The sequence below is a fragment of the Bubalus bubalis genome, chromosome 21 (assembly GCF_019923935.1).
Source record: "Bubalus bubalis isolate 160015118507 breed Murrah chromosome 21, NDDB_SH_1, whole genome shotgun sequence".
Classification (NCBI taxonomy): domain Eukaryota; kingdom Metazoa; phylum Chordata; class Mammalia; order Artiodactyla; family Bovidae; genus Bubalus; species Bubalus bubalis.
In genome coordinates, this window is record NC_059177.1 from 54,034,890 (window position 1) to 54,048,753 (window position 13,864).

At 53.3% G+C, this 13,864-nt stretch overlaps 1 protein-coding gene and 1 pseudogene across 1 annotated transcript; one reads left to right on the forward strand and one right to left on the reverse strand.

Annotated features, from left to right (window-relative positions):
* Positions 1–194: 194 nt before the first annotated feature.
* On the forward strand, positions 195–5,775 carry LOC123465253 (annotated as a pseudogene).
* On the reverse strand, positions 5,768–11,912 carry CLEC3B (C-type lectin domain family 3 member B). The gene is made up of 3 exons (XM_006077495.4): positions 11,612–11,912; positions 9,440–9,538; positions 5,768–6,282 (listed from the first exon to the last, which is right to left on the reverse strand). Exons 1-3 carry the CDS (start codon positions 11,718–11,720, stop codon positions 5,882–5,884), a joined length of 609 nt encoding a protein of 202 aa, XP_006077557.1. The 5' UTR covers positions 11,721–11,912; the 3' UTR covers positions 5,768–5,881.
* Between the last annotated feature and the right edge of the window lie 1,952 nt (positions 11,913–13,864).

Consider the following 13,864-nt stretch of genomic DNA (forward strand, 5'->3'; position numbering starts at 1 on the left):
GGGTGGGTCAGATCCCCTGGAGGAGGGCATGGCAACCCACTTCAGTATTCTTCCCTGGAGAATCCCCAGGGACAGAAGAGGCTGGAGGGCTACAGTCCATGGGGGTCTCAAAGAGTCAGACACAGCTGAGCGACTTAGCACGCACTCAGTCAGACACAGCTGAGCGACTTAGCACGCACTCACGCAACAAGGTGATGGAGGTACAGAAATGGACCTTCTGCAAGCTCACTTGGAGAAGGAAATGGCAACCCACTCCAGTACTCTTGCCTGGAAAATCCCATGGGTGGATGAGCCTGGTAGGCTGCAGTCCATGGGGTCGCTAAGAGTCGGACACGACTGAGCGACTTCACTTTCACTTTTCACTTTCATGCATTGGAGAAGGAAATGGCAACCCACTCCAGTGTTCTTGCCTGGAGAATCCCAGGGACGGCGGAGCCTGGTGGGCTGCCGTCTATGGGGTGGCACAGAGTCGGACACGACTGAAGCGACTTAGCAGCAGCAGCAGCAGGAAGCTCACTTAACGTCTGCACGGACCTGGACCACCAGCAGGACACGACCTAAAAGCAGCGTAGGGCGACTGCGCAAGGAGCGGCACATGCTGCTAAAGCGCCTGCGCAAGTCCTAGAATGAGGCTCCGCCCACAGAGGAGCCTGAGGTGGTGAAGACGAGGCGCCACAGCGTCGCCCTGCCCAAGATGGCGGGCGGCACGGTGGGCACCTACAACTGTCAGGACCTTCAGCCAGGTGCAAGTCAAGCCTGAGGTGATTGGCCACCACCTAAACCAGTTCTCCATCACCTATATAAGCCCATGAAGCACGGCTGGTCCAGCATGGAGCCACCCACTGTTCCTGCTTCGACCCCCTCAAGTAGCTTGCTGGCCAGTAAAGGCACGGACTTGGCTTTAGAAAGAAAGAAACTGGAATCTAAAGCATCAAATCAAGATCTGCCTCAGCTACTCTTTTTTTCACACGGCTCCTGTCTGTGAGGACTTCGCGTGTGCCGTTGCCCTCCCTGCTTCTCCACTTCGCTAAAGGATGGTTTTGCCTGGCAGGGGACACTGGGCTGTTAGAGCCGGTTCTTGGGTTATTGGGTGAGTAGACGCTTCTCTCGTCCCAGAAGGAGTTCAGAGAAGGGACAGGGCGGTCAAGAAAGCAAAGTGAGGATTTAACTAAGCGACGGTACACTCTCAAAGGTGAGAAACTGCACCGAGTTTCTTGGGCAAGCAGGACATGTGGGATGTACAAATGAAGGGGTGGAATATGCATTGGGGAGGGAGGGTTTTGGGGAGTCACGTACCCGGATTTTCATCCTAGCTCCACCTTTCCAGGAGAGGAGGGATTTTTGCCCTTATGTAGTCTTGATGGGAAGTGTCAGGACCTCGATGCATGATAGGAACTTCTTATCTGCAAGGTTTTATTGTAATGAGAGCTTAGTAAGCAAACTGTTACATTTGGACTCCAGAAGTTCCTACCATTTCCCACCTTTCTTTAGCTCTCTCCAGGACACTTATCAGCCCAAAAAGTGTGGTTTCCCATGAGTCCGAAGGGTTCTTCTCTGTCTGCCTAAGGACCGTCTTTGTTTAGGAGATAATATGATTTCCTGCTGTTAGCCCGTGTGCCCCTTTTAGTTGGCACCTGGCTATCTCCTTGCTCCAACATTACTCCTTCAAGGAGTCTGGACACTTAAAATCTAAAGGCGAAAGTATCTATGGTCCATCCTCTTTTCTTTAAATTTTTATTTATTTCTTGGTTGCCTTGGGTCTTCGTTGCTCTGTGCAGACTTTCTCTAGTTGTAGTGAATGGGGGCTGAGACTCTGTAGTGGCCGCGCTCCGATTGCAGCCTGGTGCACTGGGTAGTTGATGTGCATGGGCTTAGTTGCCCCAGGACGTGTGGAATCTTCCCGGACCAGGGATCAAACCCTCATCCCTGCGTTGGCAGGCGGATTCTTAACCACTAGGCCACCAGGGAAGTTCTGGTCCATCTTCTGTAGCTGGTTTGAACTGAGCACGAGTGTTGCCCCTGCCTGTGGGTGGAGATCTCCTTCCTGTCTGTGAGAGACGGGGATCTCAGGGTTGTTTGCGGTTTTGGAGGTGGAGAGTGGGGAGTAGACCCAGTGGATGGTGGCACCTCATCTTCAGGTGGGATGAATTAAAATCCCTGATGCATCATCATTTCAAGAGCTGGAATCCAAACCCAGGGTTTCTTCCTGATTGGTACTGCAGTATCAATGAGTAGTTTCAACCTGGTTTAAGGTTTTCCTGGCGGAACTTGCTGATGAACGGGAGGAAACACTAGTTTCCATATTTGACTCTGGCCTTGTTATGTGGCTTGTGTGTCTTAATCTGAAAGACATTTTCCTACTACTACTGCGCAGTTGTTTTCCCAACAATGCAAAACAGGAAAGCTACCCTTAGAGGATACAACCAGCCCCGTCCCTCTGTCTTGGAGCAGCCTCAGAAATGCCGGGTCCCTTGCCAGGAGACTGAACACCTCAAGAACAGGATCCAGGCCTCGTGGCCTAGCTTCTGTCAGAGCAATTGGCATATGGAAGGAGCTCAGTACTTACTAGTTGGCTGTTTGGAGAAATGGTTTGCACAAAGCTCTTTCTACTAACAAAGTGAGACTCTTTGGCTTATTCTCTTGCAAGCTGCATGACCTTGGCTAATCACTTAACCTCCCTGGGCCTCAGTTTTTTCCATCTGAAGATTGCATTGATCTTTGAGCTGTTTCTCCTGCGACTGTGTTCTCATGCTGTACAAAACAGCAGTGCATTCTAGTGGAGGAAATGGTTAGTTTCATAGATTGTGTCATGATTTTTAGCATGAAAGAGAGACTCATAAACCGGGCTTTTCATGAGTCACCCATGAAAAACAGGTGAAGTAGAATCTAATGTTAAGCTTTAAAGTAGCCCGGGAAAATCTGGGTGGAAAATGTGTTTTTACAGAATTCCTTTCCAGCAATCACAAATACACACCAATGCAAATGACCATCAACTCCTTTTCACAAAAGTTTCAGTCACATCATGAAATATCTGAAAACTTTCTTCGAGATTCAGGAAGGACTGAATGTAAATAATAGTACATGGGCCTTGGAACTCAACAGACCTGAAATCCAGCCCCATTCATGATGTTCTCAGAAAAATTATCCTCTCTGTACTCCGTTTTCTTCAACTATAAAATAGGCTTAATAAAACCGCTCTCCTAGGTTAGTATGACTATTGAATGAGGTAATTCATGAGTTGTTGTCAGGACATAGTAAGGGGCTTGTGGGTCAGTGCCCAGCCCACAGTAGGAATGCACACACTGCTCATTTTCTTTGCTTTTATTAATACTTCCACCTTCTCTCAGCAAAGCCAAAATCCAAAGAATGTGCCTGGAGGTTGTGCGAGGACACATGAGTGGTTTAATGTTTTCATTTGAAGCAAGTGTGTTTATGTGTGTGAGAGGGAAGCTCACATTCCAGGGACCGACTCTGACCAGAGTTTGAACCGGTCTTCTTTGCTGTGCAACTAGCAGTTATGCAGAAAAGCCTGTGGTTTAGGGAGGTTGGGAGAGATTGATGGGTGAGTTGGCACCCAGGAAAGGTATTACTGACACCTTGATTAACCTCTTCTCCAAGGCAAAGAACTGGAAACAGCTGAACTTGGAAAGGAGTTTTTACCCAGCATTTTGCGTGACCGGCACTTACAGCAATATTTCAGATTGTCCCTTTGTTGGACATCCTCAAAATTTTTGCACACCAGGGCAGCACATGGTAAAGAAGGAAATGGGCGATGGTGAAAGAGGGCTCTACCATCAATTCTAATAAAGAGTAGTGGAGGAGCTGAAGATCTAGAAACTAATACCTTATTATTGTTTATGCACCTTGGAAATTTTTAATTTTGTAGCCAGGGCCGTAAGGAATAGTAAGGTGAGTGAGGCATTTAACTGGGGTACAAAATTTAAGGAAGTGCCTAAAAAACTCAGTAATCATGATACAAAATATTTGAACACAGTGTTTTAAAAAACAAAAATTAATGCAAACAGCAACAACAGGTCAAAACTTAAAGCAAGATCCCAGGGCAGGTGTACCCTAGCTTGAAGTCCACGAAAACGGAAGAGCTTTTGCAGCTGACGAAAAATGGTCGATTCTCTTGCTTATGCTGCCACCTGCTGCTGAAATCAGGCAGTGCCACAGTGGCAGTTCTCTACCAGGACCCTCTCTCATACGCAAAGGCCTGGTGCCCTCTTGTGGGCATCCACCCAATGCAGGAACTTTGAAAACCTGTGGCCTCCTACATCCTGCTAGATAGCTGAGTAGGGTAAAAAGAGCCCAAGACTCAGCCAGACCGAGAGCTGCATCTCATTTTTGCTTCTCACTTGCTAGATCATCTTGAAAAAAAAAATCACATCGCTGTTCTGAGCTTCAGTTTCTGCACCTATAATGAATGTCTTCCATCATTACCTCTTCCTAAATTGTTGAATTACATGAGATGGTTTCCATGACAATGCCAGGCAGGCTGTGGGGCACAAAGTGCACACACAGAGTTCACTGTAAGCTACCTCCCCCAGCATAGCCCATCCCCTGTGATCAAATCAAAATACCATCAATTTACCTCTGAAGGCAGGACACACTCAAAGACAACCAGGGAGAAAAGGTATGGCAGAAGTCCCCACGGGATGATGCCATGGCTGATCTGGGAAGACCTCCCCTAAGGGGGTTACTAGAGCTGGGCCTACATGGTTGGATGGGCCAGAGGGGCTCACGGGGCCACTTCTCTGATGTTTTATCTCAGGGAAGGTCCAGCACCGTGAGACAAGCATCACGGTGGTGGTGGAAAGGCCAAGGCCCTGGTCATCCTGGCTCTGCTGCTTACTGGCTCTGTGACCAACGGAAGTCACTCAGCTTCCCTGAGCCTCAACTTCCGTTTCTACAAAACAGAGATAATAACATGCCTGTCCCTGGTGGATAAGAGTAAATAAGATGACTTATTTAAAGTTCCTGCGATTCAGTGGGCTCAGTAAGTGGCAGCTGGTATTGGTAGGGTGGAACTTTCTTTGAGGAGCAGGAAAGGGGGACACACCAGTCAGGAAGTGTTGGCCACTCTCATTTTTGACTCCTATTCGGCAAGAAGGGGGATGCAGATATTCCCTGTGGGCAGACCGTACTCTCACCCTAACAGGACTCAGCGTCACCCCAGAAATGAATCCCCAACAGAAAAGGGTGGGATGGGGGTGTCCCTTCTGCCCTGGAGTTGTGGAGGGGATGCTGAAGTGGAGTCTTATGATAAGAAGCCTGGAAATCGGAATAAGGGCTGTAACTTAGATAACAATAGAGTATTAATGTTCATTTCCGGACCTTGAGGAAACCTCCATGCTTCCATGAGAAAATGTCCTTGCTTTCAGGAAACACACTTAAGTATTTAGGGGTAAAGGGGCAATCACGTCTGCAATTTACGATCAAACGGTTCAGGAAAAAATAAAAGGATAAGCAAATAGGCGGAAATATTAGTGTTTGTGGAATCTGGATGAAGGGTATTCGGGAATTCTTGCAAATCTCTCTGTAAGAGGGAAATCAAATGAAATATAAAGTTGTTTAATTTTAAAAAGGCAGCAGTCAAGGGTTCCCGCCTCCCCCCGTTCTCTTCCTCCCTCCCCTTCTCTGTGCACCCAGCTCGCCATCCTTCCCCGCCTCTGCTCGCCTCCTAAGAGCCTTCTCCCAGGTCCCAGAAGGGCTCCTGGACTCTCCCCGCCCATGGGAACTGCCACAGACTGCAGCCACTCTCCAGCACGGTGCACCCACTTTATTTGCGAAAGGAGGCGCCCAGCGTGCGGGGGGGCGGGGGCCTCCACGCGCCCCTCCTCCGGGGCTCAGGATCCTGCGCCCCGGCCCTCCCGGCCCGCTAGACGATGGCGAACTGGCAGACGTAGGGCAGCTTGTCCCGGCAGCGCTTGTCGAACCACTTGCCGTTGGCCGCGCCGGACAGGGTGGCGCAGTTCTCGACCTTGCCGCCGTCGGGCTGCGCGGTGATCTCCGTCTCCCAGTTCTTGTAGGCGATGTTGCCGCCGGTCATGTCCACCCAGGCGCCCTCGGACGCCATGTCGTTGAAGCCCAGCCAGACCTCGGCCTCGCTGCCCACGCTCTGGCGCAGGTACTCGTACAGGGCGTCGTTCTCGGAGCCCGTCTGCGGGGTGCCCAGGGTGCCTCCACGAGAGATGCAGTCCTCACTCGCCTCATGGAAGGTCTTCGCCTGGACAAAGGCCAGGAAGCACTTCATGTGCACCTTGGTACCCTTCAGACAGACTGGGAGGGGAGAAGTGGCCATCACCCCAGGATCCCCAGCCGAGAACCCACTGCCAGGGGCCGGCTCACCCTGCTCCATCCAGCCCTGTCCGCCGCGGACGGGCTCCAGACCCAGGCCCGAGGGCCCTGCTGTAATGGGCACTGAATCCCAGACCCCCGATTCACAGTGGGTGGAGCTCCTGCTGCTGGGCGTGGGCTCAGCCCCCCCAACTGAAGATAGACGGCCCCTCTCAAGGTCACACCCCTCCCCGGGTGCCCCATCCAGCGCCCAGGGGAGGAGGGGGTCATCTCTCCCCCAGGCAGGATAATTCTGCCTTTTAGCAGAATTAAGAGGCCCTTTAGGGGTCTTTTAGCTTGGAGGCTGCACAGGGAGGGGGCAGAAACTGGCCTTGGGTGCCCCTCTGCTCAGTCTGCTTCCCATCGCTCCCTTTCACAGCTGGGACCCCAGACTCTCCCTGATGAATGAACCCCATCTCAGAGTGGGCTTCCCAGGGAGCCCCGCCAGAGCCACCCGCTCTGATCTTCCTCCCGCCCCACTCTCCCTGAGATTGGGGCCAGGGGACATGCTGACCCAGAGTCCAGACCACACTGCAGGTGCCCAGGACTCCAAATCCCTGCCCCAGGGGCCCAGACAGGCTCCCAGCGTCTGCCAGCAGCCTCTTCTGGGTCAGTGCTCCTGAGGGCTGGTTGGAGTGGCAACTGGGAGCTCAGAGCTGAGACTGGCCAGCCCCCGACAGAAGAGATGGCCCAAGCAGTGGGCCAGGAGTTTGCTGTCTCGGGCTCAGAACTCTGAGGAGTCCGAGAGTTCTAAATTTGATTCTGGCCTCAACAGTTATAATGAAGGTGTGTATTTGGTCTAGTTAGGAATATAGACTGTTTTTGTTTAGTAGTTTATGCTTTAGTTGGGTTTATAACATAAATATTTAGACAGTTGGAGGGTATGTCTCCATTTGTCTTCTTGCTTCTGATCCTCAAAATTTTAGGGGTGGGTCTGCACTCCAACACCACCCCCTCCCCTCACTCACCCGCTCACTCTGTTGCTCTCACTTAACGCACATCTCTGTGTCCCCGTGAGCACCGGACATTCCTGGAACTCTCAACTCCAGGCCCAGAGCATCACCGAGGTGTCTTCACTCACAGACACCATCCCAAGCCGGCCAGCCCTGCCATGTGCTCTCGTGCAGTGCCTCCTAGCCGGGTGTCATTGCCCTTCCCAGCCTGGCCCCATACTCTTTCCTTCCTTCTGGGGTCACTGTGAAATGCCACCTAGACTCCCTTTGGGTGAAGGCCTGACCACCCCAGCTGCTGGGAGCACTCAGCCTCCCTTTGGGGATTGCCTCAGTGAAAGATAGCCCCTTGCCCACAGCATGCCCCTCCCAGAGCAGCCCCCACCCAGGGACTGGCCCATGAGCCCCCTTGTCCTGACTCAGGACAGCTCTGAAGGGCCCTCCCGAGGTCAGGGCTCCCTTTGCAGTCTCTGGGGCCTTCACTGAGACACAGGGCACTCTGCCCACTCCTGAGTCCTGTCTCTTCCCTTCTGATCCTGGGTGCTGATCAGGTACTGGTCCTGGGAGGTGCTCCCTCATGAGCCTCCTGCAGGCTCAGCTCCACCTCAGGGCCGCGTCCTGGGAGCCGCGCCCACAGCACTAACGTAGTCCTCAGTGAGCGTCAGTCCTCAGTGCCTTGCCATTGTAACTGGCGTTTTGTCACTCTGGCCCACTTATGATCCTGTGGGGGCATGCTGGCCCTGCCTAGCTCTGCTCCTGCTCTGCCCTCTGCTTGGAATCCCTCTTTATGTTCCTACACCTGCTTTGAGGGTGCCAGGGAATACACTGATTCCATGAATATATTGAGGCCCCCAGAGCAGGGCCCCGCTGGGTCACCTGTGTTTCCTTATGCATGGCAGAGGCTTGCTAGTTGGGGACCTCACGTGCGTTTGTTGATTGGGGGACAGGAAGGGCAGATGGTGGGAGGGAAGGATTTCTCCCCTAACCCCTCATTCTCTCAACACTCTGGCTAGGTCAGCAGAGCTCAGGAATGCTTTGTGAGGGGTTCTTGGTGAGGTGATTTGCAGATTGTCGTAAAGGAAAGGGTGATGAGAGAGAAAAGGCCCCCAAGGAGACTGGGAGCCCATGAACCTTCTGGGAATCAGCAAACATGGAGGGGGTGTTTGGATCTCCGTATGCCGTGGACTTTGCACAGGGAGGTCCCCATGACATTGCCCACCTCAGAAGGCAAGTGGCATCTGGGTTGCATGGTCTTTGCATAAGTGCAGAACTGAGTCATGAGACCTTAGAGCTTGCCCTGCAAATCCAGCCCCAGCCCTTCCACTTTGCAGATGAGGAAACTGAGGCCCCAAACGGCATTGTGCTCATCTTAAACCTTCCCCCACGTGTTAAGTATTACTGATCGTCTTTATTCTGTGTCCTCCAGGGCAAGGTCATGAAGGAGTAGGTGAGTGTGAGGTGTGTGAAAATTGGAGACAATATGAAAGGGACTCAGTGGAGAGAAAGAGAGGGGGTTGTCCAGGCAGGCTGGCCAGGAAGTGCCAGGGCAGGTGGCTGTGAGCTGACTGTGTCCCCAGGCTCCACAGCTGGGTGTGTTGTCCATCCTGGCTTAGCTGGTTCGTGCAGGGTCAGGAAGCCCAAAGCCCACCTTTCCTCACACCGAGCACGCACCAGGCAGGCTGCCTCCATTCCCACCCTAACCTGCACTTGCCAGCCAGGGGCGTATGGGCAAAGCCAGGGCCTCTCTGTCTCAGCTCCCATCGCTAGAATAGGGATAGTAAATCCTGCCTCAGCATAGTGATGATGACTGAGAGTGGCTGCGGCAGCGCAGCAGACACACAGGTGTTGAGGCGCATGCCCTACGGGACCGTGGGCCCAGCTGAGTGCAGGGTCTCCTGGGGGCTCCAGGGCTCACGCTTCCACTGGGCGGTAATGGATTCTTGTGGGCGAGTTCGTTGTCCTTTTGGGACATTCCTGCTTCCACACATCAGGGCATCTTCCTGAGGCCTCCTTGAATCTGGTGCCCTGGACTAGGGGAGCCAGCCAGTTCCCTGGTGCTGGGCCAGAGGCTAGAGGCGCATCCCTGACTGCGGGCCCGAGCCCCTGTGTCCAGCGCACCCCTGCCTGGAGAGACGGCCACGTTCACTCACCCGTCTGCAAGGCCTGCTGCTCCTTCAGCAGGGCCACCTCCTGGGCCAGGCTGTCCAGCTGAGTCTTCAGCTCCTCCAGCATCTTCGGACTCACGGCATCTAGGATGAAGTCAGAAGGAAGTGGGGACAATCCCGTGATGAAGGCAGTAGGGATGGGGGCAGGGCAGGGACTGGAGGGGCAGACCACCGTCAGCCACAAGGGGACAGGGGATGACCCCTCGACCTTGATGTCATGGCAGATTCTGTCTCTCCCTGTTCCTGCCAGCGGTCATCCAAGTGACTGCTCGTGATTTCCCTTCTGCCGGGGGCCCTCCTTCACTTGCTCTTGCTAACATGAGACCTGTGCTGCATTGTGCAGGAGGGGTCAAATGGGATGGCGACGGGCAGGGGTGGGGTGGGGCTGCAGGCAGAGCCTTCAGTGACCACCCCCCCCAACCCCCGCCCTGACCACCCTCCCAGCTCCAGAGGAGAACAGAGCCGGGGCTCTGGAGACCTCCCAGGTGTACTTTCCTGGAGGAACAACACAGACCAGCAGGGCGGGCGCTCCGGCTGCGGAACGGGGAGAGGCAGTCGGGCACTCCGCTCTCGCGCTGCCTGCTGTTCTGCGGACCTCCAGCGCCCTGGGCTTCCGTGGGCACTGCACGGAGACCACATGGAGCCGGGTTGCAAGCGTGACAGCTGGAGCGGGCCAGGGCATTGTCTGGTGTGACCTTCTCGTCCATGTGATGAGGTCTGTGATTTACACGTTCAAATAAATACATACTACATCTTTGGTAAACTTGAGAAATTAGCAACTCTTTTCCACATTCAAAAATTCTGTTATTTGCCTTCGTAACTGTGTATCCTTTACAAAGACCATCCTTGGTGGCAATTTTAGCTAACATTCATGGACATACCACGCATGCTGCGAGTCTTCTTTTTTTTAATGAACATTTTGTAGAAGGTAACACAGCCATATAATTTTTGAAGACCCAAACAGTTCAAAATGTTCAAGTCTCTTTCCCAGTCAATCTGCTCTCAGCTCTCTAGTTTCTCTTCCCAGAGATAATCACTGTTGCTAACTCTTGTGAATCCTTCCAGAAAAGCTCTATGCATATACAAGTAAATATGTATTTTTTTCTTTGAAGTAAATATATATATTTTTATATAAATCCCTTTTTCAAAACAAATGTTAACTAAGTATCCATTCTGTTTTGAATTTGTTGATGTTTACTTTATGAACTGAACCTTGGGGATTATTTCCTGTTGGCACCAGGACCCGTCCATTCTGTGTCGCCGGCCTGTGGGGCTTCATGGCCCTAACGTGCCTTGCATACATCGTCCGTGACCCGTGGGCAGCTGTCCATTTACAGTGGAGGCTCCGGGAGGGGCCTGAGGGCGGCCACGCCCCTTGGCCCCAGCCCAGCCGTTCGGCTGCTGCGTCAGCACTCTCATCTCCTGGGGGCTGACAGCCCACTGCATTGCCATGGCACTTCACTAGTGTTGTCTCAACACAGCCCGCGGTGACCTCACTGCAGGCAGGGCTCCAAGGGCAGGCCTTGCTGGGGCCAGGGCCACCCAAGGACACCCGGGCCCAGAGGCCGCGGAGGGAGAGCAAAGCCGCCTCCACTGTCCTAGTTCAGCCTTGAACAGTTTCATTTCCTGAAGGCTGTGATGCACCATAGAACTACGAACTGTTCGTTTTTCCTTCCCCTGTGCATTACGTTATACCCTGTGTTCCAGACGCCTTACATGTTTTCTATTGTTAAATCCTCCCAACCAACCCTTTGAGCCAAGGCCCCCATCTCTGTTTCACAGTTGAGAAGCCTGAGGTTCAGAGACAACAAAGTGGAGCCTTGTCAGCCCTCCCGAGAAGAGTCGGACATCTCCGGGCTGCTGAGCCAAAGGTGTGGTTTCTCTTAAAATCTTGCGGTGGTGGGGGAGGAGTGCATGTCCGTTATGGTGATCTGGAAGGTTCTTTCCGATTCTAAGAGCCTGTGACTCTGACAGTTCTGACAGCTGCCCCTGCGGCTGGAGAACTCACCCAGGTCCCGGTTGGTGGGGCGGGCGGGGGGTGGGGGGGGCCACTTCACTGATGTTCGCTGGGCTCGCGGAGAAGGGAAGGGAAGGAGAGAACGGAGGGTGAGGGCCAGTCCAGGAGAGAGCTACCAGCTCCCCAGCCCACCTCCTTACCTTTCTTGGCATTTGCAGCCTTCTTGGCCTTGGGGGTGGGGGTCTCGGCGGTGACCTGGGTCAGAAGAGAGAAGAGGCAGAGGAGCATGCAGGGCCCCCAGAGCTCCATACTGCTGCCGCTGCCGCTGCTGCCTGCGGTCGCCTGGGTCAGGGAGCACTGGCCGCTGGGGCCCAAGCTACGTGTCTTAAGGCAGCAGCCACAAGGACCTCTGTCCAGGAAACCCTCCCAAAGTTGGCTGCGGGAGTGCCAAAAAAAAAAATCCTGCAAAAAGAGGAAGGCCTGGGAGCTACAAAATCTGGCTGCTGCTCGGGGAACACCCACCCAGCATCCTGGCCCCGCCCTCTGAAACAATGATTGTTTTCTAGGATTTTGAAAAATACATGCTTGTCCTCAGAGCTCACATCTGCTGGGCAGTTACCTCGGGCAGGCGCTGGGTCACGCTTTTCCCTGGCCTCACAGAGGCCTCACACCAGCAATATGAGGCGGGTGCTGGCATTTCCCTATTTTACACTTGAGGAAACTGAGGCTCAGTGAGGTTAAGGGAGCCTAAGCTACCGGACCTGTTGGAGGCAGCGCCAGTATCTGACCCCAGCCCGGGTACAGAACAGTCATGGAACTGTGTCTCCTTAGGGAGAGAGCTGGGGCTCACTGCCAGATGGCCTGCAGTGTTTGCTGCGGTTCTTTTGTAGTTCTGCATCTGTGTTCCTGATGCATGTTTAAAAATACAAAGAAGACCTTTCCTTTCTTGACTCACTCTCTGTTTCTCAATCATCCTTTCCTGAAGCCGAGGTGACCACGGTGGGAAAGGGGCAGCCTGGTGTCCCAGAGTGATGTCAGAGATGGAGCAGGGAGGAAAGAATGTCCCCAGGAAGGGGAGCCGGTGTGGGGTGTCAGGATGCAACAGGGTGGAAGGGGCACCCCCGGGGGAACAGAGGTCCTCCGTGGGGTGTTGGAGTCCAGGCGAGGAGAAGAGATCTGCGTGGGAGAGCGGGTGGGGGCACATGGGAGAGAGTGGTTACACATCAAGTAAGTACATTTATTAAAGACCATGGGAGGAAAAAAAAGACCACGGGAGCCAGGTTTCTCACTGTCGGGAAAAGGAGGTACAAATACATAGAGAAAACATAGAGAATGTTTCCTACAGTGTAGGATTGAAATTGGAGCTCTCGGTGTGCAGTTACGGACTTTGACACATGAAGCCGAATCTCCAACTGTCCACGGAAATGTGCGCATCAGTCCCCCAGCTAGACATCTGGGTGGAGCAGTGGCCCCAGCAAAGGCTTGAGCATGCCTGGCATTCAAGTGCTGGCTTCTCAGTACAGCTTTCCACGAAAAGAAACCGCAGCACCTTGGAGCAACGGCTCATTCCAGGGCCAGGGCAGGAAAAGGAGAAACTAAGCCCAGCACAGGTTATTTTGCCAGAACATAAGAACATGTTTAAAGAAGGGTGAGAACGTGGCAGGACACGGAACCAGCTTGAAGGAGCTTCATAGGCTCCAAATCGGGAACAGTTTGAGCATCAAAACAGTGACGGTAACAGTAAAATAGGAAACCCTGAGCGCATACAGATACAAATAAAGAAGTGAATACACTGGAAGTCTGACGAGCAGTGGGATATTTTCATTGTCTCAGATTATTTTCCCACAAAATGCTTATTAACTCCAAATAGGAAAGAGCCCCCTTGCAACGGAGAAGCCTGGCAGACGTCACTTTAATGAAGTGACCGAGGTCAGCATCGTCAGTAACAGACCCAACAGAGAGCCTGCAGCCCCTGAGCACCGGATGGGCGCGGGGGAGTCTCCTGCTGAGGGCACAGTGCACAAGCCCAACCAAGGGGCTCTCTCCACAGCAACTGCCCAGCAGTCTTCAGGACTGTCCAGGACACGTCTGAGGACACGAAGGAGGTCATAGACACAGAACGGCAAACGCGCTGTGCACTGGACCAGACCCTCCTGCTCTCTGGACGCCCCTGGGACAGGGTGAGGAGCATGTGGCAAGGATGGTCCGTTGTGATGACGGAAGAGAGGGGCCTCGGCCGCAGGGACCACGCACTAGAGCGGGAGGCGGTGATAGGGCATGAGGTCAACGACTCCCTCGGAAATGGCTCAGGGGAAAACGTTCTCTGTGCTGTAGTTGCAGATTTTGTGTGAGCTTTAGATGGTTCCACAAGAAAAAGCAGCCCTGTGTAACTCAGGCTTTTCTTGCAGGGACCCCCACCTTGCTCCGTCTGATCTGGGCAGGGACGTGCCTGC

What these genes read in the sequence shown, in the direction of transcription:
- CLEC3B (XM_006077495.4), bottom strand. Translation starts at nt 11,720, where the DNA reads ATGGAGCTCTGGGGGCCCTGCATGCTCCTCTGCCTCTTCTCTCTTCTG. An exon ending in GGCTGCAAATGCCAAGAAAG is followed by an intron (nt 9,539 to 11,611) that starts GTAAGGAGGTGG and finishes ACTTCATCCTAG; the next exon opens with ATGCCGTGAGTCCGAAGATG. An exon ending in GCAGCAGGCCTTGCAGACGG is followed by an intron (nt 6,283 to 9,439) that starts GTGAGTGAACGT and finishes CTCCCCTCCCAG; the next exon opens with TCTGTCTGAAGGGTACCAAG.